Source organism: Diceros bicornis, chromosome 10 (genome assembly GCF_020826845.1).
Source record: "Diceros bicornis minor isolate mBicDic1 chromosome 10, mDicBic1.mat.cur, whole genome shotgun sequence".
Classification (NCBI taxonomy): domain Eukaryota; kingdom Metazoa; phylum Chordata; class Mammalia; order Perissodactyla; family Rhinocerotidae; genus Diceros; species Diceros bicornis.
This window is the reverse complement of record NC_080749.1, coordinates 78,749,267-78,768,991: the sequence shown is the minus strand read 5'-3', so window position 1 is coordinate 78,768,991 and position 19,725 is coordinate 78,749,267. Positions and strand designations below refer to the sequence as shown.

At 40.0% G+C, this 19,725-nt stretch overlaps 1 protein-coding gene across 2 annotated transcripts; it reads right to left on the bottom strand.

The window, feature by feature from the left end:
• Window positions 1-1,992: 1,992 nt before the first annotated feature.
• On the bottom strand, window positions 1,993-18,927 carry BZW1 (basic leucine zipper and W2 domains 1). Of its 2 annotated transcripts, XM_058549554.1 has the most exons (12): window positions 18,824-18,927; window positions 17,678-17,751; window positions 15,322-15,498; window positions 13,316-13,410; window positions 12,401-12,466; window positions 11,649-11,784; window positions 10,558-10,667; window positions 10,243-10,413; window positions 9,633-9,779; window positions 8,968-9,106; window positions 7,394-7,516; window positions 1,993-6,944 (listed from the first exon to the last, which is right to left on the bottom strand). In XM_058549554.1, the coding sequence occupies exons 2-12, from the start codon at window positions 17,739-17,741 to the stop codon at window positions 6,913-6,915; spliced, it is 1,260 nt and encodes a 419-aa protein (XP_058405537.1). In that variant the 5' UTR covers window positions 17,742-17,751; window positions 18,824-18,927; the 3' UTR covers window positions 1,993-6,912. The 2 variants fall into 2 exon arrangements, with proteins under 2 accessions (XP_058405537.1, XP_058405538.1); XM_058549555.1 differs by lacking the exons at window positions 13,316-13,410; window positions 17,678-17,751; window positions 18,824-18,927 and having other exon boundaries at window positions 15,316-15,399.
• Between the last annotated feature and the right edge of the window lie 798 nt (window positions 18,928-19,725).

The window sequence follows — 19,725 nt, the reverse complement described above, 5'->3', positions numbered from 1 at the left end:
TAAAATAACTAAAATAAAAAAAAAGATATTTACTTTATCATCTGAAAGAAGTCCAGATGTAGGTTGCCCAGGGATCAAATGCTGAATGTTTGTGTTAGGAACTCAAGCTCTATTTTGTTGCTCTGCAATTCTCAGCAAAAGTTTCTTCATCATCATGCTTTAGGAATCCTGTTTCAAGTCGTCATCACGCCCATTTCCCAGCTAGTAGGAAGGAGAAAGGCAAGGAAGAAGGCATGGTGTCCTCCTTTAAGGGCACCAGAAATAGCCCATACCACCATCCATCTATCGCTACCATCTAGAGCTTAATCATATGGCCACACTTACAAGGGAGGCTGGGAGATGTTTTTTGAACAGTCATGTGTCCAGCTAAAAGTTGGGGACTGTAAGAAAAAAATCAGGGAATAAATGTTGGGGACCACTGTTAGTCTCTGCCACACAAGTGTACAGTGCTAGGGATCTGCCCATTTTATTATTGTTTTCTTTCTAATTTTAATACTGTGTTCTTACTCTCACCTGTGTCTTGTGTCGACCAGTCTATAGCCCCCATCTTTTTTCCCCAACTTCTCCAGATGGTAAACTTTGTTTTCTGCTGAATTTGTGGAAGGGGACTCACATGGCAGTATAAGTTAAGGGGAGAGGATAGAGGTGCCTACTCCTCTTAAAGACACCAATAAACTCATCTGTTTTCAGCTCTACTCCTTACTTTCACCCTCAGAAGAAACTGGTGCCAACTCCTGAGACTTTGCTGGGTCCTGCAATATCAAGACTCGTTCTTCGTCAGCTCTCTGCTGTACCACAAGGGCTTAGAACAGAAGCTAAAACCGAGCCAGTTGGTCATCTATCTGCTTTCCTTCTAACAGCTGGCTATTTTTCATCTGCCATTAACTCTCTTCGTCTTTGCGGGTTTATTAACGTTTGTTATTAAAATGGCGTTTTGGGATGACATTGACTCTGAATGCTTGACCACACTCACACAAAACATGACTTCCACTCTTACTACTGGGCCATGAGGATTTGAGTTATCATCTTATGTCTTGTTCTGTAATTGCTAAATCAGGCATCATGGTGATGGTTGTCGGCATGTCTGGACTTCCATTACCTTCTACCAGTTCAAATCAAACAAGACACCTGTATCCAGGGCTTTGGCAGTGTCAGTAGCTCTTTGCTCTCCCAGGAACACATCCTTGGCAAACAAACGTGAATAGCCACTGTTCATTGAGAGATTATTATGTGACAGGTAGTTAACTACCTTTACTAAGTAGATCATTTCATTGTAAACTTCTCAACTACTCCGTGAGATGGGCCTCATTCGATATTGTAATTCTTATAGACATAGAAAACAAGGTTCAGAGTTTGAATTATTTGCTCAATCACACAGCTAGTATATGGATGAGATATCTTTCTCCAAGACTATGTTTCAGGTAGGCATGCACTGTACACTCCACTTCAGCCACCCAGGTCTGTCAGTTCGGATCCCAGGGAGGACCTATACCACTTGTCAGCCATGCTGTGGTGGCGACTCACATACAAAATAGAGGAAGATTGGCACAGATGTTAGCTCAGGGCAGATCTTCCTCAGCAATAAATAAATAAATAAAACAAATAAAAATACTCCCTTAGCAGTTGTGTTAATAGAGGCTGGCAGCCTGAATTAGGGTGGTGGCACTGGAGAGAAGTTATTTTGGAGTTGGAATGGACAAGACTCAATCGTTAAATGTGAGAGCTGAAAGGGAAGGGACCTGAAGCTTTCTGGAGAGGGTAGAAGTGAAACACTAGCATTTTTTGCACACACACGTTTGAATATGAGTTTGAAGTACATGTAAACCAAACAAAAGCAAAAGTAGTCTGGAGAAAAATTCTGGAGGCACAGGCCTTAAAACACTGAGGCAAACGGAGAGGACCAGGACAAGCACTGAGCCTTAACCAACCCCAGCAGCTGAAGGTTACTAGCATACAACAACTAATGCAACAGTCATCGCTTTTCTCTTCACATTAACAAGGAGTCTCATGAAATTTTATTCAATTTCAAGGGTACAGACGAAGCAAATTTCACAGTTAAACACACAAAAATGCAGCAATGTAATTACTGGCTTGGATGGCTGTAACTTGAGGTTGTTCAGAGTGCCAACACCTATCTGGCTTATCAGCTATCCAGTTTTCTCCGTTCTTCAACCGTTTGCCATGTCGGGATCCATTACTCCTAACTAGAATGGAAATGAGGTGTATTTACAGAGGACATATTTTATTCTTAAGATGATAGAGAATGTAGTGGATGCTTCAGTCTAAAAATGGTCACTTATTTCCCCAACAGGTTTACCTCATAAGTCAGCTTTTAAGCACAGCCTTCAGGATTTCAGCTTTAAAAAATGGGTTAAACTAGTTTTGTCCTTAGATATTTTAAAAACGTTACACTGACTGGAAATTCCCTGAAATGGAAGAGCTCAATTATATTTGACAACTTTGTAGCACCCCAAATTCATTATACACATTTAATGCAGTTCCCAAACCTGCACGAATACGACCATCAACATGCTAATTATATCATATTGTAGCAAGATATTGGTCCCTCTGCATCAAGTCTACAAAGCAAAGGATTCTGCTGAGTTTGACCACTGTCTCCTCTAGGGCACCAGAGGAGGCACCACAAGTGGCTGAGCTTTTAACTGCGGCTCTTATTAAGAGTTACTAAACTGACAGTGACTGAGCGCACTTGTAACGCACCTTCATCCTCTTTCCAATTCCTCGAGAGGTGAGACTATAATACTAGCATAAGGATAAAAGGATTATAAGAGCACTGGAAAATTAAAATGATTAGAATAGATACAGCTTCTAACTGCCCATAGTTAAATAGGGAAAAAAGTGGGAAGGAAAGGGAGTTGGGAAGCCTTTCTGATTCACACTAAGTTTCATACAATTATGCATAAGACTGTGTTTAGGTACAAACCCACTGCAATTTAGGTATTTAGACAGAAACCAATTATAAATTCATTATTTTGAAGTCAAAAGTACTTATCACATCTTCTAGATTCCACTTAAATAAAGCCTACTGAAAAACTTTTTATTTCTTAATAACATTTTAAACCTTCAGGCCTCAGTAGGCTGGTGAAGAGAAATACTTGATAGCAATACTAGAGGACTAATACTTTATATGAAAAATCATAGCACGACAATTTACCATAATTCTCACAGAAATGCTTATTAATCTATTTTACATGGCACCTGTAAATAGCATCCAAGGAAAATTTTTGCAAACATAATTCAGTAGTCTAAGCAATAATGTACACTAAAACTTTGGCATCTGTTACATCTGAAGCCAACCAATAGTTCTATCAGTTTCTGCAAGCAGCCTCCTTGAGTATGATAGTAGAGATTCATCAGTAGAATTTCAATACCATTTATCAAAGTGTTATGCCCAAGAACTTTTTTTTTTTTTGAGGAAGATCAGCCCTGAGCTAACATCCATACTAATTCTTTTTTTTGCTGAGGAAGACCAGCTCTGAGCTAACATCTACTGCCAATCCTCCTCCTTTTTTTCCCCAAAGCCCCGGTAGCTAGTTGTATGTCATAGCTGCACATCCTTCTAGTTGCTGTATGTGGGACGCGGCCTCAGCATGGCCGGAGAAGCGGTGCGTCGGTGCACATCTGGGATCCGAACCCGGGCTGCCAGTAACAGAGCATGCACACTTAACCACTAAGCCATGGGGCCAGCCCCCAAGAACTTTAATTAAAATAAATCATTCACCTAGGATTTTGATTTTTATAGATTAAAAGGAACCCAAATGATGCTATTTATGCTACATTTACAATCAAATAAGAATCTGTTAAGACTTCCAAAGCCAATCGGAAATGACTTGTGTGATGCCTATGGTGCGCCAGGATGTAAAACACAACTGTTAAAAGACGGTGATTGGGGGGGCAGCCCCATGGCCTAGTGGTTAAGTTCAGCGCGCTCCACTTCAGCGATGTGGGTTCGCATGTTCAGATCCCGGAAGCAGACCTACACCACTCATCGGCCATGCTGTGGCAGTGACCCACATACAAAATAGAGGAAGACTAGCACAGATGTTAGCTCAGGGACAATCTTCCTCAGCAAAAAATAAAAATAAAAAAGATGGTGATTGGCAGAAAACAAATTCCCTCTATTTTCGAGTGAGGCTGGCAGAAAACAATACTGCTTCAGGATATGATATGCATAAAGATATGCCTGCCAATGCAAATGTCTATCACTAGGTCTCTTACTCTTTAAAAAAGAGATATATTAGGGCACGCATTCTCAATGGGGGCAATATCACCCCCAAGTGGGATCAAAGAAATTCTTACTCTTTTCGTGTATAAAGCAGATATGATATATATACAGCATATCTACGATATTAAAATTTATTGGGGTGCTATTAGAAAAAAGTCTAGAAAGGCTTCTTGGGGGGGTTGATAATGAGAAACAGCTTTGAGAAACACTGAAGCAGAAGTAAATCTCTCAGTCACAGGCATTTCCTCTCACCACCGTCATTATGCTACGTCAAAAGATCCTGTGGCATTTTTGGTATCTGGAGTTTTCATAAGAACAGAACAATAAGTATCTCTAGGACAATACTCTCAGAATAATTAAGATTAAGAAACTTATGATCAGCTCTATACACACATTTAATTATGGCATCTAAGAGAAGACTTATCCATAGAAACTGACACCACGTTAGGAAAATCAATTAACATTTATCCAATCATAATTACAAGTACAATTTTAACATCTATATTAAGAATTACATATTTGAGGCCATAGGCTGGCACTGGCAGCTGAGTTTCATAATTACCACTTAAAATTCTAAATGAAAATCTGCAAAGTCCTTTTAGAAAGCATTCCCTTTCTTTATACTATACTGTCACAGATGACTTTTCCATTTACTGTAACATTGTAGTAAGTAAACACTACTTTGTCATTATGAAGAAAAAAACTCTGTGATCAAAGATCATAATGTAGTTCCGGAAGACTACACACTCTTTCACTATACACAGTATATAATAACACAGGGTACACTTTGTACGGCAGGAACATGCGATGATTTGGTTGTAGAAATGTTAACGTAGTTTCCACTACATCAGAATTATGCGTAGGTGTTTACAGTTTGGGAGTCATAAGGATGAAAAGAGCAATTATTTAATGCTTACACAGTAGAGATGTCTGAACACATAACATACAGTTACCACTAAGTATTAATATGGAATTTACAAAAGAATAAAAAATTAAAAAAGAAGACTGACCTAGGTAACCTAAGTGTAAGGATGGACTTTATTTTTTAAAAAAGTCTTTTGAGGACTACAAATTACAAAGTAAAAGCAGATCACTATGTAGAAACCTAGTGAATACATTTTGCCTGTGCATGAAAACTTTATCAAAGTTATTCATTTAACAATTTCACCCCATTCACAATGATACCAGTTATAATGCTCTTCTTCATAAGGTTACTATACCTTTATTGCAAATTATATTACACGTTATTCCTCAAGATGAATTTTTAAACACCAAATTCTTGGCTCACAAGAATGGCACCTTTGAAAGGGGCAATTTCCACTGAGTCTCCAGTGGCTTTATTCCAAGCTAGTTTCTTTCACCAATCAAAAAAACTTTCAAAATGTTCACTTTTAACATGAAGTCTTTCCACCAAAAAGTGTGGCCACATTTTGTTTTCTAATGACTACATATATAGATGGGTAGCAGCAAGAAAAGAAAGACGAAAATGAAAGAGCAGCCATTCAAATAAATGGATCAATTGTCTAGAAGAGATATTTGGCTCATGGCAATCAAAAAAAAAATGGCAACTAGGTTTATGTTAGTAGCCAAATGCTTGCGTCATAAGTGAATATGTTAAGAGAATGAAGCTGGGATATATGAATATATCATTATCGCTGCACTTCATTCTTTACGACAAATACTCTATGCCAACAGGAAATATGAGTTATATTTAGAGTCCCAACTAGAACACGCTGACCACTTAACATTTTCAACAATTCACTCGTTATAGTACAGTCATTTCCTTTACTCACAATACTGTATGAGTCCTTTCCTATCAGTCTAAGTGTATGACAAGTGCAAAATACTTTAAATGACAGGCTTTTCCAAGGTACATTTGAAAATGGTTGGATGAAAAGAATATCCATTTGTTTTGCCCAGAAAGATACAAAGTGAATGCAGAAGTTTCTCAATGGGCAAAAGCTCAACTTTCTTCTTCCCACCACCTCTGCCGCATACCATTTCCCAAAAGACCTCACTTTCAAGCTTGTTCTCCATGGCTTCACTAAGGAATGAAAATCAGACAGCAAACAATTGAGCTCAAGGACATCTGGGGTTAAAAATGCAACAAAATATTAACATGCAAGCAATGGTCCAAATACTCACGATTCATGTTAATGAACTCAATTACTGTCTATGAGATTTCCACTGATGAGCAGGGCTCTGGGCATACCAAATTATCACACAAATCATTGTTTTTTGAGACTTTGGATACTTTTTTTTACAGTTTAATTTGCAAACAGAATTTTTATAACAAATTATTTTTAACCAAATCATATCTTGAAAACTGTTTATATAGAAAACCCAGGGAATAAAGTGAAGTGTTCATTGTGGAAGGCTTAAATTACATTATTACAGTAGAAAATACAGGAGGTAGAAGATAACTGAAAAGACTAATGCAACATTAGATTCAAATCTATAGCTCCTGTAGCTACTTAAAACATGGTTTTAGAAACTAAACCCAACATTTCCAGTAACTATAGAAACAGTTAAAATAAAATTTGCCATGAAAGCCCTTATATCATGCTTGATATAGGGAGGTAGGAAGATGTAAGAACCAGGACACATGAGACATGACAATTTATCTACAACTCCTGTTTGCTTTACTGAGGGTGTAGTTTCAATATTCAGTCACCTTCTTCAGCTTCAGACTCAGATTCTAGAAAAGGGGAAAAATGCAGTCAAGCATTATATAATATCAGAAAGCAAAAGTTCCCATTTATAACTTTGATGCTTTTTATTATAGTTAAGGAATTTTATTAATAATGTCCTACTTAAATGAGGGGGATATTCAAAAGTATTCACTTGTAATTCTCGAAATTTATAAATATTTATTAAATATTCTCAAAAACTCCAATTTTCTTCCTAAGAATGTTTAATATTATGGCTGAACCATCAAAATACTTCATTAATTAAATTTTAGTTCTCCTCCCTTGCCTTAAAGTAAATGAGGATTTTCAGGTCTATCATAAACAAACAAAAACCTGTACTTCAGGTACAAAATGGTATCTGAATGAAAGAAGGCAGCATGTGTGGACACATTCTATGATCACATTAAAATTAGTTCTCAGGCTTTACCAAACAAATGGCACAAAGGCAAAGACTTACCTTCTTCAGCATTTTTGAGCCACTCTACAAACTTTTTCATTTGCTCAAGGAAGACACTTTTCCCCTTTGCAACATGTGCATCTTTATACCACTTCAGAATGGGCTCCTCACTCAGGACTTCAGCTATAAAGAAGAGAGCGACCATTACATTCAGGGAGTCTTCAGATACTCCTCTAACTCAGGCAGAGTTAGAACCCGCCTAAGGTGCAAATACCTACACGACAAAAAAATCCCACTGAAAGGTTAAGTAAAAATAAATCTGTATTCAAAACTCTCTCAACTAGTTTCTTCAACAAATTAATTTTTAAAGAAAAATAGAAAAGATGAAACAAGAGCCCTACATTAAGAAACTTTTTATCAATTTATTGCCAACATATGAACCTACAACTAGGAACAAAACTTATTAAACCAGTGATTCTCTCAGTTGAAGGCAAATTTACCTCGTGGGGACACCTGATGATGTTTATAGAGACCTTCTTCGTTGTTTCACTGGGAAGAGGTGCCACTGGCACCTGCTGGGCAGGTGTCACGGAAGCTGTTACCCACTCTGCAATGCACAGATAGTCACCTCCAAGAGTTATCTGGCCCAAAATATCAGTAGTACCAAGGCTGAGAAACCTTGTGATAAATGATCAGCGATATTTGATGGATAATTTGTTAATTTTTTTAGGTTTGAAAACAGTACTGTGGTTTTGTTAAAAAGGAAAAAAAGTCCATGTACTTTACAGATCCATACTGGAAAAATTAAGAATTAAATGAAGATTTCTAGGATTTTCTTTCTAAAGAATCTGAGTGGGAGTAAGTAAGTGGGGGTACATACACTTTCAAAAAACCTAACCACAAACTGATAATCACTGAAGCATGGGCACTCAGGAGTTCATTACCATATTCCTAAAAAAAAAAATAGTAGTAATTCTGGGGAGGGGGGTAGACCTCTAAGTTTATAATATAGGAACCAACAAAATCATTCATGAAAACTAGGTGCTAGAAATTATACATGTGCACACAAAGTACACTTACTAGGATCAAGGCTGGTCTGATACAGAACAATAAAAAAAAATCGTTATCACCAATGATAGTACATTAAATACTGCAATGGGCTCTATTCCAACAGAGGTCTTATCTTTGTTAACCACTTGAGATCAACTTTCTGAAACTTCGACCACAAAAAAGGGAACAATAACTGAAACAGGGAGTTCTCCAGAAGCACTCTGAACTGGTCTTGAAAGACAAGTGCAAGTCCACATCGGGTAGTGGGGCAGCTGAAGGGAAGTCGACTTTTCACGGGCCCAAGACTACAGAGATGTGAAGAGTGTGTCTGGGGAGGAGCTGGTTGAGTATAGGAGGCGAAGTCTGAGGCTACATCAAGAAGGCCTTAGATTGTAACTTAAGATTTAGATATGTTTTGATATTAATGCACAAAAAACCACCCAATTCAATCAGAGACAACTCAGTCCTGTGATTAGAGTACAACATTTTAAGGAGCCAATGTTATGACAACTACTCACTGGAATTATTTTGAGTGTTCTAGGATTTTTATTAAATGTACTCACAAAATTCAAAATTTAAATTACCTTTATAAAAAAGCACCACTATTTTCTGGAAGGCTTTCATGAAATGAATGTTGTCATAGCAGTACTCCTGAATCTTCAGTAACAGAGTCAGCTCAGACTGACCTTGAGTAGTAAAGGCAGCAAGTAGAGGGCTGTATTGCTTTTAAAGGGAGGGGAGAAAAGATTTATTCATTACAATGACCACCCATTACAAAATTCTTAAACACAGAATGTAACTAATTTTTTTTACAATCACTGTGAATTATATTCTGTTTAGTGAAAATTGAGGGGGGAAAAAAGTAAAGCAGAAAACTCGAATAAGCATCTAAGTCAAAAAAGCAATACTGCACCAAGGATTTCAGATAACTGTCAATACAATGTTAATATTTTAGAGAGAAAAAAAAGAATGCTCCTATTTTCCAATATTTCCTCAAAAGCAAACACCAAATTGCAGACTTAAGCTACTTTTAAACATTTGTTTGTTTTTAACCTGTGAAACAGAGGCCCAAGTCAGACTTTTGAAAAGTCACCAACAGTAGTTAACATGTTCTTTGTTGACTTATTGGTGGGTTATCCCTGGGAACCACAGGATGTGATAAATCCTCTTAGAAAAAGTACAGCGACAATTCACTTATCCCCACTTAAAAGAAGAAGAATGTTTTGTCAAGGTACAGTTCTAACAATACCTTCAAGTGCTTGATGGCTTGCTCTGCTACAAGCTCCTCTTTTTTGTTCCATTCCACTGTGCTCATTACACTAGACCAGACTATTCCGATGACAACAGGTTCTGGGATGTTGTTTTTTTTCATCTCCTCCTTGACATACAAAATTATCTGCAAAAGAATATAAATTTAGTAACAGAAATCAGTTTTGATATGTACATACTACAGACATCAAACTTAGACCTTTTACAAAAGCATAAGAACACTTTTTCATGCAACTGACAATGACCACATGTATACCACACGTAATCAGAGAACTTTGAGAACTGAAAGGGATGGAACTCTAGTTCAAACTTGATTTACACATAGGCAAACTAGCTAGGAAAGGATTGAGATGGAAATCAAAGGTCAGTCCATTGGCTTGCACCCTACAAAATCCCCAAGTGTTATAATTTCTGGGCACAAGTAAGTCACTGAGCATGAAAAAGACTGAGGCGAAATCCCAGCATACCCACAGCTACAAATTAAAACCTACTCTGGTGAAACACTTTAACTTTAAAAGTTTCTCAAATGAATAAAAAATTTCTTTGCCAGAAACTTAGTCATATAAAGATGATAAACAAAAACATCCTACATCCTTAAACGGATCACCACGGGACATCTGTTCCTGCAGCTCTTTCTGGAGTTCCTTACGAGCTCCTATGGTCTGCTGATTCCGAACATATTCTGAAAGCTCTTTCAAGCCTGCCTCAGTAAAATACTTCGTGAAGTGTTCGACGCTTTGTTTATTGGCAGGAAAAAGTTCCTGAAAGGAGAATTTAATCTAGTTAAATCAGATTAAGAAAAACACTTTCCCTCCTTTCACAGATTAAAAATGAAAAAGTTCCCTTATTACGCTTTCCTCAAGTATTGGCCAGAATGGGAAGGAAGAATGAAAAAAGTTACAAACCATCAGTCTGTTATCCATGCTGACTTTCCGAAGACTTGCAGCCACTGCATTTATATCTTTTTCATTTATCCACGATTTAAAGAGCTTTACAGCAAAAGCTGCTGAAACCCCTGTAGAATGAAAGAGCTTACTTAACAGAAGCACCTTCCAGGACTTCATCTACTTGTATCTCCCCATGTCCTCCCTCCACAGTTCAACCACACTCACTCATTACTCACTTTAGCCCCAACTTAACTCTAAACTTCCCTCAGCCACTGCTTACCATTTCACTCCAATTTCTTTTTTCTACCATTTCCTAGTTGTATACTCTTAGTCAAGTTACTTGAACTGTTTTCTAATGTGTAAAATGAGGGCAGCAATTCTTACACTTGATGGGGTTGTTGTGAGAATTAAAATAAGGCACATTAAGTACTCAGTACTCTAAGTAGTTAAAAAAAAAAGTTTTACTCCTGTACAGAATAACTTAACTATGGAAATTACAATAGGGAATTTATTTTCCTTTTCAGCCTTACGTTTCCCCAATGTCACTTTCTCTATTAAAGATGTCCCCAAGTCTCCAAATTGGAACTGATCTCTTTCTGGGTTTCCACCACAATTCTTTTTCTACTTTATAATCATTTTGTCTAGAGCCTGGGTATTTGCTATATGCCTAAAAAAAGCCATTAACTCTGGATACCAAAGGTATCCATTAAATGTCTAGTGAATTTGAATGAAACTATTAAATTTAAGAATAGTTAAAAAACTAAGACTAGGGCCGGCCCCGTGGCTTAGCGGTTAAGTGCGCGTGCTCTGCTGCTGGCAGCCCGGGGTTCGGATCCTGAGCGCTAACCGACGCACTGCTTCTCTGGCCATGCTGAGGCCGCGTCCCACATACAGCAACTAGAAGGATGTGCAGCTATGACATACAACTATTTCTGGGGCTTTGGGGGGAAAAAAAATAAATAAATAAAATCTTAAAAAAAAAAAAAAAAAACAACTAAGACTATTACACAAGTCAAATCTACATCATCTATACCCTTTTATATCAGTTCATCTTTCATGCTCTTATCTACTCCACCCTCAGCCAAATAACTTTACTAAAGGTTGATTACCTTCTTTGACCAAATTCTCATTATAAAGGCTATTAAGAATGGATGCATTAAGTGTTCCATTAGCCAGAAGAACACCAGTCAACATAGCCAGCTTATTCCTCTCCGACTCTGAAAAACCCTTTAAGAACAGCAGCAGCTATAAAAGCAAACAGTTGAGGGTTAAAAGAGCAATTGTATTATATAAAGAGAAGTAGTAAAACATACTATATTGGTTACAAGTGTGGGGTCTGGGGTCTAACCATCCAAGCTTATATCTCAGTTATAATATTCACTTGGGGCAAGTTACCTAACCTCTGTGCCTCAGTTTCCTCATATGTAAATGTGGATAATAAAACTTGCCTCAGGGTTTTTGTGAATTTTAAGTGAGTTAATAATTAGAAGAGGGTCCAGTACTTGATAAATGTTGCTATTAAAATTACCAGATTTCCTGCGCACCTATATGTAGAATAACTACATATAGACTCAAATAGCAAGCATGCTTTCTTTTTCTCAGTGTGTTTAGCTCTGATCCTCTACCCTCTATCTTTTGAACCAACTCTACTTTGATTTTTAGCCTTTTGCCACTTGTTTGGACACAGAACTAAGAAACAGTGTACAGCAAATTACACTAAACAATATACCCCAAAATCATATTTCAAAGACAGCCTATCTAAATATGTAAAATTATCTCAAATCTGTGGCAGAATCAGGATTTGGCATTCCCCTCTTTGACCCCAACTTTCGTTTTCCACAAAGCTTACTGCTCCTCATACCTTTTTAACTTCATCTTCAAACCCTTTCTCCAGATATTTGTAGCGCCTGATTAACTTGTTAAAAACCTATGAAGAATAGTAAAGGAATTTGATGATGACTTCTTACATACAGATGCCAGATTCCTAACAAATTAGGTCTGGGCCATTGAGGTCTCTCCCACAGTATGTCTAGAACAGCAAAGAAGTGAACCTTCTGCTGGAGAGAAAGTTTACAAGCCGTTTACACCAGCTGGGGAAGAGTCTGTCAACTCCCAAACCCTACAATATACCAATGCTGTTAGCACTTTAATAGCCACCCTGCAACAGATTCTTATTGCCAAATATTAAAGCAAGGACAAATTATTGCTCAAATACAAGTCACTTACCCATTTGTAGGATATCAACAGAATAAGATCACAGAATATAGTTCTATTTTCCTAATGACATAGGTAACATTCTCTAGGTTAGATGCACTTGAATTCTTTGCTTACAGTAATATAAACACAACTATGATGAAACCTTTCAATGAGATTTTGATCGATAAGCTAATCTGCCTATAACCAATTCACCTTTAAAAAGTTATATGAAGAGTAAATCAATGACAGAGATCACGACAGGGAACTGATTTTCCTTTCAGTTTAATGTTTGTCTTAAAAATGGATTAATTCCAGAGGAACAAATGTGAAAAGGAGAGCTAATTCAATCTTTTTCTACTTTGTTTTCCTTAACACATCTGAAGTTTCCAATTCATCATATTGCACCAAGAACAGTATCTCAGAATACTGAGAACAATGTTCAACAGAACAATATTGAACCTTCACTTCAAATTCCTTCAATCTTCTACCTGCAACCTCTTAAAACTAGACTATTCCTTAGACATTAATCAGATGGATAACTTAGTAGCTAACTGAAATAATTATGTAAAGTTTCACCTACCTGAGCAAACGCTTGCATGGTCTCTAGGTCTTCCTGTGCTGCGAACACACAGACATCTGTACGCATCACGTCATCTGCCAGTGTACCACCTGGAGCTAAGGCATATTTACAAAAAATTTGCAGTGACTTTCATTTACAACTAATAATCATTTCAACCTTACTTTCTGTAAGGATTCTCATCATGAAATAAAGTGATAAAAATTCTAAGAGATGATCTGAAAGCAAAGTCAATTTCTCAGTAGAACATAGCTGATTGGTTCAATATGTGTGAATAAAGTGAAACAATTTATATGAATAGATAAAATAACCCAATGAAACTCATTGCATTAACCATTCAATAGTGTCAAGTCTTTCACTCAAGTGGTGATGTTCAGAGCCGGTTTTTGATGTGTGACTTTCCATACAGCAAACAACCCTTCAAGCTTCCATAGAAGTTGGGCTATAAAAACCCACAAATTACAGTTTTTACCTTTTAGATACATTCATAAATATTTATGGATAAAATGATATCTGATATATATTTTAAAATACAGGGGAGGGGGATACAGTCAGAGGGAACACAGAGTGAGATTGTTAATAATTGCTGAAGTTGGGTAACAGATCATAAATTCATTCTTACTATTCTCTCTGAAAAATTTTAAGAAAAAACCTCCTTAGTAAATGTTTTAAAAATTATTTTAGGGGCCGGCCCCGTGGCTTAGCAGTTAAGTGAACGTGCTCCGCTACTGGCAGCCCGGGTTCGGATCCAGGAGCGCACCAATGCACTGCTTGTCTGGCCACGCTGAGGCGGGGGTCCCACATACAGCCACTAGAAGGATGTGCAACTATGACATACAACTATCTACTGGTGCTTTGGGGAGAAAAAGGGAAAAGAAAAAAAAAAAAGAAAAAATGAAGAGGATTGGCAATAGATGTTAGCTCAGGGCGAGTCTTCCTCAGCAAAAAAAAAAAAGATTTTAAAAACAGGCTTATTGACAGCAGGACTATAAATAGAAAATAGGTATCTTTTATATTTCTTACTACAAACCGGTAATACAATGAAAGAAACACTCATTTGACTAAGCATTAGAATGTATAAACATAAGTTCCTGGTTCCACTACTGAGGAATTGTTTGCGTGCAAGTCACTGAAGCCTTTCTAAGTTTCCATTCTGCATGTATACAAATGGAGTTCTGATTCTATCAGCTTGGCTGGGAAAGTCAATACAATACTACTGTGAAAACTTCTGAAATATTGTAAAGAGCTATGGAAATTATATAACTATCATCACTTGAAGATATATAACTAAGTAGCACACTCTATTAAGACATCCTGAGCTGTTGTGTGTGGAGGCAGAAGTTAGAGCAGCACTGTGCAACAGAAATATAATGTGAGCCACATAATGTAATTTCAAATCTTCTAGTAGCCATATTAAAAATAAAGGGTGAAATTAATTTAATCCAATATGTCAAAAATATTGATTTTAACATTTCAGTATTCAAAATATTATTGAGATGTCTTACATTCTTTTTTATATTAAGTCTTTAAAATCCAAAGTGTATTTTACACTTACAGTACATCTCAGTTTGGACTAGCCACATTCCCAATGATAGATAGCCACATGTGGCTAGTGGCTAATGTATTGAAGAATGTAGGATTAGAGTTTTCAGGTATATAGAAGAAGCATTTTGTAAAACACAAGAGATAAGGGTTTATTCATTAACTGGGAGTGTTCAAACACAGGTTGGAAAAATCGCTGATTGGGGATATTGTAGAGACTTAGGAATCAGAAAGAAAAGTCACCCCCAAATGTTATGGTTCTGTAACAGTTTACAATTATAAAGCTAAACAGAGCAAGGCAATCTGCTAACTTACTATGATCTAGGAGGAAAAAAATGGAAAAATCCTAACGGGGTAAAAAAACAAAAATAAAGCCACCCCAATTTGGTAGGTTTGTCAAATAGTTCATATTCTGGATTCTACATAATCTCCATACGTCACACTTCCCACAAAACCCAGACACTTACCCAGCATTCCGCCAGCCACCAGAATGTCAAAGAGTGTTTCTGCATATCGGCGGTAATCAAGTTTTGCTCCAGAAGCATCAAGAAACTTTGCTACTGCTTCCAAATCAGTACCAGTTTCAGTTAAGCCTTGAATAATACAGTCTTGAAACTGAGTAGGGTCAAACCTCTCTTTTTCATCTGGGAGGAAAATCCCAAAAGATTTAGTTTTAAAAGGCTTACCAAATTGCCATGAAACCACCACCTTATGAAGCTGTCGCTACCAAATAAGTTAACTGAATTCAACACAATTTCATTTATTTCAACAGCTGGAAAAAACAAACACAAGCTAGATTACCCAAGACCTGCAACACAAGCAAACACAATAGGAGACTAAACGCACATCCTCTGAAAATGCAGTTTCCCCTCGGCAAATGCAAGGCAGGACTGCCTCGTCACAAAAATTGTGTGGCTTTCCTCCCACTATTTTTTCACACAAGTCTCATAAGTGAGCGAACTGAGCTAGTGTGTTCCTACTGCCAGGAGACCATTTCTAACTGGAATGCTCTCCCATTACCTCTGGGCTTTTCTGGAAGTTAGGACATCCTCTAAATCTCAGGTAAATTTTATTCCTGAGTGAAATTTTGTCCAAACGCTGGAGCTCTTGATTCTTCTTTAAATGCCCATAACACTTTCTATGTTTTTTTTTTTTAAATCACTCACTTAGTACTTATTAAGGTAATCTTTAAAATAAGTATGTTTATTGAGTATCCAATATCTGACAATTATCCGTAGCAGACGCCTTGCTTTAAACCTTATAACCACCTTGTGAGGTAGATCTTTTTGTTCCCATAATTCAAAAGGGAGATTGAAGGTCAGAGGATTAGGTAATCAAGAAACTATATTGTGTATAGTTAAAGAGCAAGGGCTCTGGCGTCAGGCCGCCTGATTCAAATCCTGATCATGACTTCCTGAACTGTCTGAATTTGAACAACTAGCCTCATTCTTCATGCCTGAATTTCCCCACCGTCAAGTGGTGATTAGAGTAGTACCTATCTCATGAAGTTGCTGTGAGTATTAACTGATATAAATAAAACAGAAAGCACTCAGAACAGTGCCCTGGGTACATACCTAGCCTTTACTGAGCTGCTATCACACACCCCATGATAGGGTTTGATTTCTCTATCTAGGTTAGCTGCTATTTTAATTTTCACACAGCACTAGGGTGTGCTCCTAGACCAACTCCTCCCTGTGAGCCCTCTTCAGTCCCAGGCAAACTGGGATGGTTGTTCACCCTACCCAGGACCCAATCATCAAGAACTAGGAGGGCATAAGTGACCTCAATCTGGAACTGGGGAAATGACATCTCTTCCTGATGCTAACAACAATAACAAAATTACTTGATACTATATTTACACAAAGGTGATACCAGTAATCCACAAACTCAAGACAACACAGACTCCCCCATTACTGCTGGACTGCCCTGGTTTTTAATTTCTGTTCCTCCTCTTGATAAGAGTTGCTGGCTTAAATCCAAATGAATCTGCATAGACTAGTCAAATCACTCTTGGGTCTCCCACTACAAGCGGACACACTATGATTAGAGATTACAAAAGATTCTGTGACATATTATCTCAAAGTGTCTGTTACTCAAGGTAAAAAAACAGTTTATACCCTACTGTTAACCCACCTCTCTCTTTCCCCAAAATCTTCTGTAATATAAGGTCAAAATGTGCTTTTGAACAATAACACTGAAAAGTTTTTGGGAAAATATTAAGCTCAATACAAATATATGAGACCACATCTCATTTCACTTTGTCTCACTAGCTCAGTGTCTTACTACGAATTCAGTATTTATCTAAGTACCCACAAATACACAGAAGTAGTTAATACACTTCTATTACCTTTCTTACTAAGTCTGTAAGAAACACTTAATTTCAAAAAATATTACAATGTGAACTCTGTTCCATAATTAACTTCCATAGGTAAAGTCTTCTTTCTCTCTCACAAATCATCACAAAGTTCAGGTGAAGTTACTGATTACATTAGGAGCTCTTCTTTTATAAATTATCCTTTTCCCTCAAGCAAAAGTGTGCTTAAATGAAATTTAGCTAGTGAAAATGGAGGCTGTACTTTGCTGCTTTATCTTTATAGTCAAAAAACCATCCACTAACCTTCTTAGAGATATATATATTGATATCAAAAAACCAAAAGTTCTGAAAAACGCTAGAAAAATTTAAGGGTATATCTGAAATGGCAAGTTCCCTTCTGGCATTTTCTCCTAAGGTTTTAGTACTCAGCAAATACTCTGCCAGAGGAACCAAAATATAAAGTTATTCTAGCGATTTCAAAAAGATATTATTATAACATAAATATTTACCTCTTTTTCTGGTTTTAAAACGCTGGCCTGATAGCGTTGGCTTTTGCTGCTTTTGATTATTCATAAAAGACACCCTATGAAAAGAAAAATAAGGTCTTAAAAATATCAGTGCCATAACATTCATTTTAAAACCAAAGCGTCAAGCCCTGGTCTACCCCATATACATCAAACAGAGCACACTTCCAGTCCGGCAGTATACCTGGGGCAGGCACAAAGAATTACCTCGGCGTAACCTAAATGTAACTTCAAAACCTACATTTCTCCCTCAAAACACCCTCTAAAGATGTAATGTGAGAACCACTTTTAAATGACTTGACAGCGCTACAGCGACTGGTGGCAAACCACCCATCATAAACGGAATTGTTCGGTCTCCTCCTCGTTCCTCTTTAAACTCGCCTACATCTCCCGCTGCTTCTGAGGCCCTCCGAAGGCTAACGGCGATCACCACCACAGTCAGGAGGTGTCCAGGACGCGGCTGTCTGTTCTAGGACACTGTCAAAAGGCGCACCCCGCTCCCCTGCAGCCGTGCCGGGACCGCAGCGGCCGCGCACCGCCCCACCTGCAGGGAGCCGAGGGCGCGCCCGCGCCCCGCACCTACGACCGAGCCTCCCCGGGCACGTGCCTCCCGTCCCCGCCAGGACCCCTGGGCCACGGCGGGGCGCGTCGGGGCCGCCCCCCTTCTCCACTGACCCGGGGGCCGGCGGCCGCCGCGATGAGCGGGCCACAGGCGCCGAGGCGCTCCGCGCCCGGGGCCCCTCCGGCCCGTACATCCGCCCGCCCTCAGCGCAAGAGCGGCGGCGGCGCGGCGGTGGTGGCGGCCCCCGCCCCGCCCGCCGGAACCCCACGCGTACATCACCAACAGAGGCGGCGGCCGCTTTGTTACCCAGGCCGGGCGGCCCGAGGGGGCCGCCTCGGCACCGCGTCCGCCCCGCGCCCGGCGCTCCCCGGCCCCTCCCGCCTGCGCCGGCCCCCCGCTCAGGCGGCCCCGGCCCTCGAGTCCAGGCGCCGGAGCGGCCCGGCCTCATGCGGGGCCTCCGCCCGGGCCCGCCCGAGCCGGGCCGCCCAGGGCCTGCCGCCGCCCTCGCCCTCCACCCGGCGACGAGGGGCCGCGCCCTCGGCCCGGGACGAGCGGGCGCCGCGCCTCACCGAATTTAAGGCGAAGAGAAAAGAGCCAGAAATGCCCGATGTGGCGGCAACTGCGGCGCTGTCTCCTCTGCAACCGGAACTACCGCGAGGAGGAGGAGGAGGGAAGAGGTGTCACCCCGCCCCGCCACCTCCTCTCGCGAGATTTCCTCTCCGGGCCCTCCCGCTCGCGAACTGGCGCCTCGGCCTCTTCCACTCCTCGGGGTTCGGGGCGGGGAAGTGAGAAAAGGGAGGGGGGATTTTCGAGTCTTCTCATTCCCTTATTGGGCCCAGTTTCCCGGAAACTCATCCTAGCCTGGCCTGTCTTTCTTCCACCGCCGCGCCATCTGGCCTCTCAGCGCACGGAAGGGTTGGATGGACGAATATCACCCCCCGCCGGTGTCGAGGAAGTTGGACACGTCCTCCCGGAGTCCCTTCCCCACCGACCCCGCCTCTGGCGCCGGAAGTCGAAGGCCCGGGGCGGGGGCGCTGGGCCCTTGGCCCTTCGTGGCGGAGGCTGAGCTTGGTAACCGGGAATGCGCCTGGCCTGCACGCCGGCCCGGAGAACCCGCTCGGGCGACGTTCGAAGCGGGGCGGCATTCCTCTGCGCTGCTGGCTGTGTGGGGTCGTGCAGTGCCCCTCAGGGGGGACATCCAGGTAGAGGGTTCAGAAGGAAGTTCTGCCCTCCACCTCTCCTCCGTGGTCTCTGTCGTTCCCTCCTGAGTGTGGTGGTTGTGGGGACTTGAAGAGCATCAGAATCCCCTGGAGGACTTGTTACAACACGCATTGCTGGGCCTCACCCGCAGAGACGATGTGGGGCTCAAGAATGTGCATTTCTAACAAGTGATACTGGTGCTCTTGGTCTGGGGGCCACACTTTGAGAACCACCGAGTTAGGGGATGTATCATCAGAGAGCTGGGGGAGGA

Bases quoted from the DNA above. Each gene is read 5' to 3' on its own strand.
- BZW1 (XM_058549554.1), bottom strand. From the start codon at position 17,741: ATGAATAATCAAAAGCAGCAAAAGCCAACGCTATCAGGCCAGCGTTTT. The intron at 9,780-10,242 runs GTAGGATGTTTT...ATTCTTTTGCAG, and splicing joins GTGGTGATCCGTTTAAGGAT to ATAATTTTGTATGTCAAGGA. The intron at 7,517-8,967 runs GTAATTTAAATT...TCTTCTTTATAG, and splicing joins AGTGGTGCTTTTTTATAAAG to CTGAAGTCCTGAGTGAGGAG.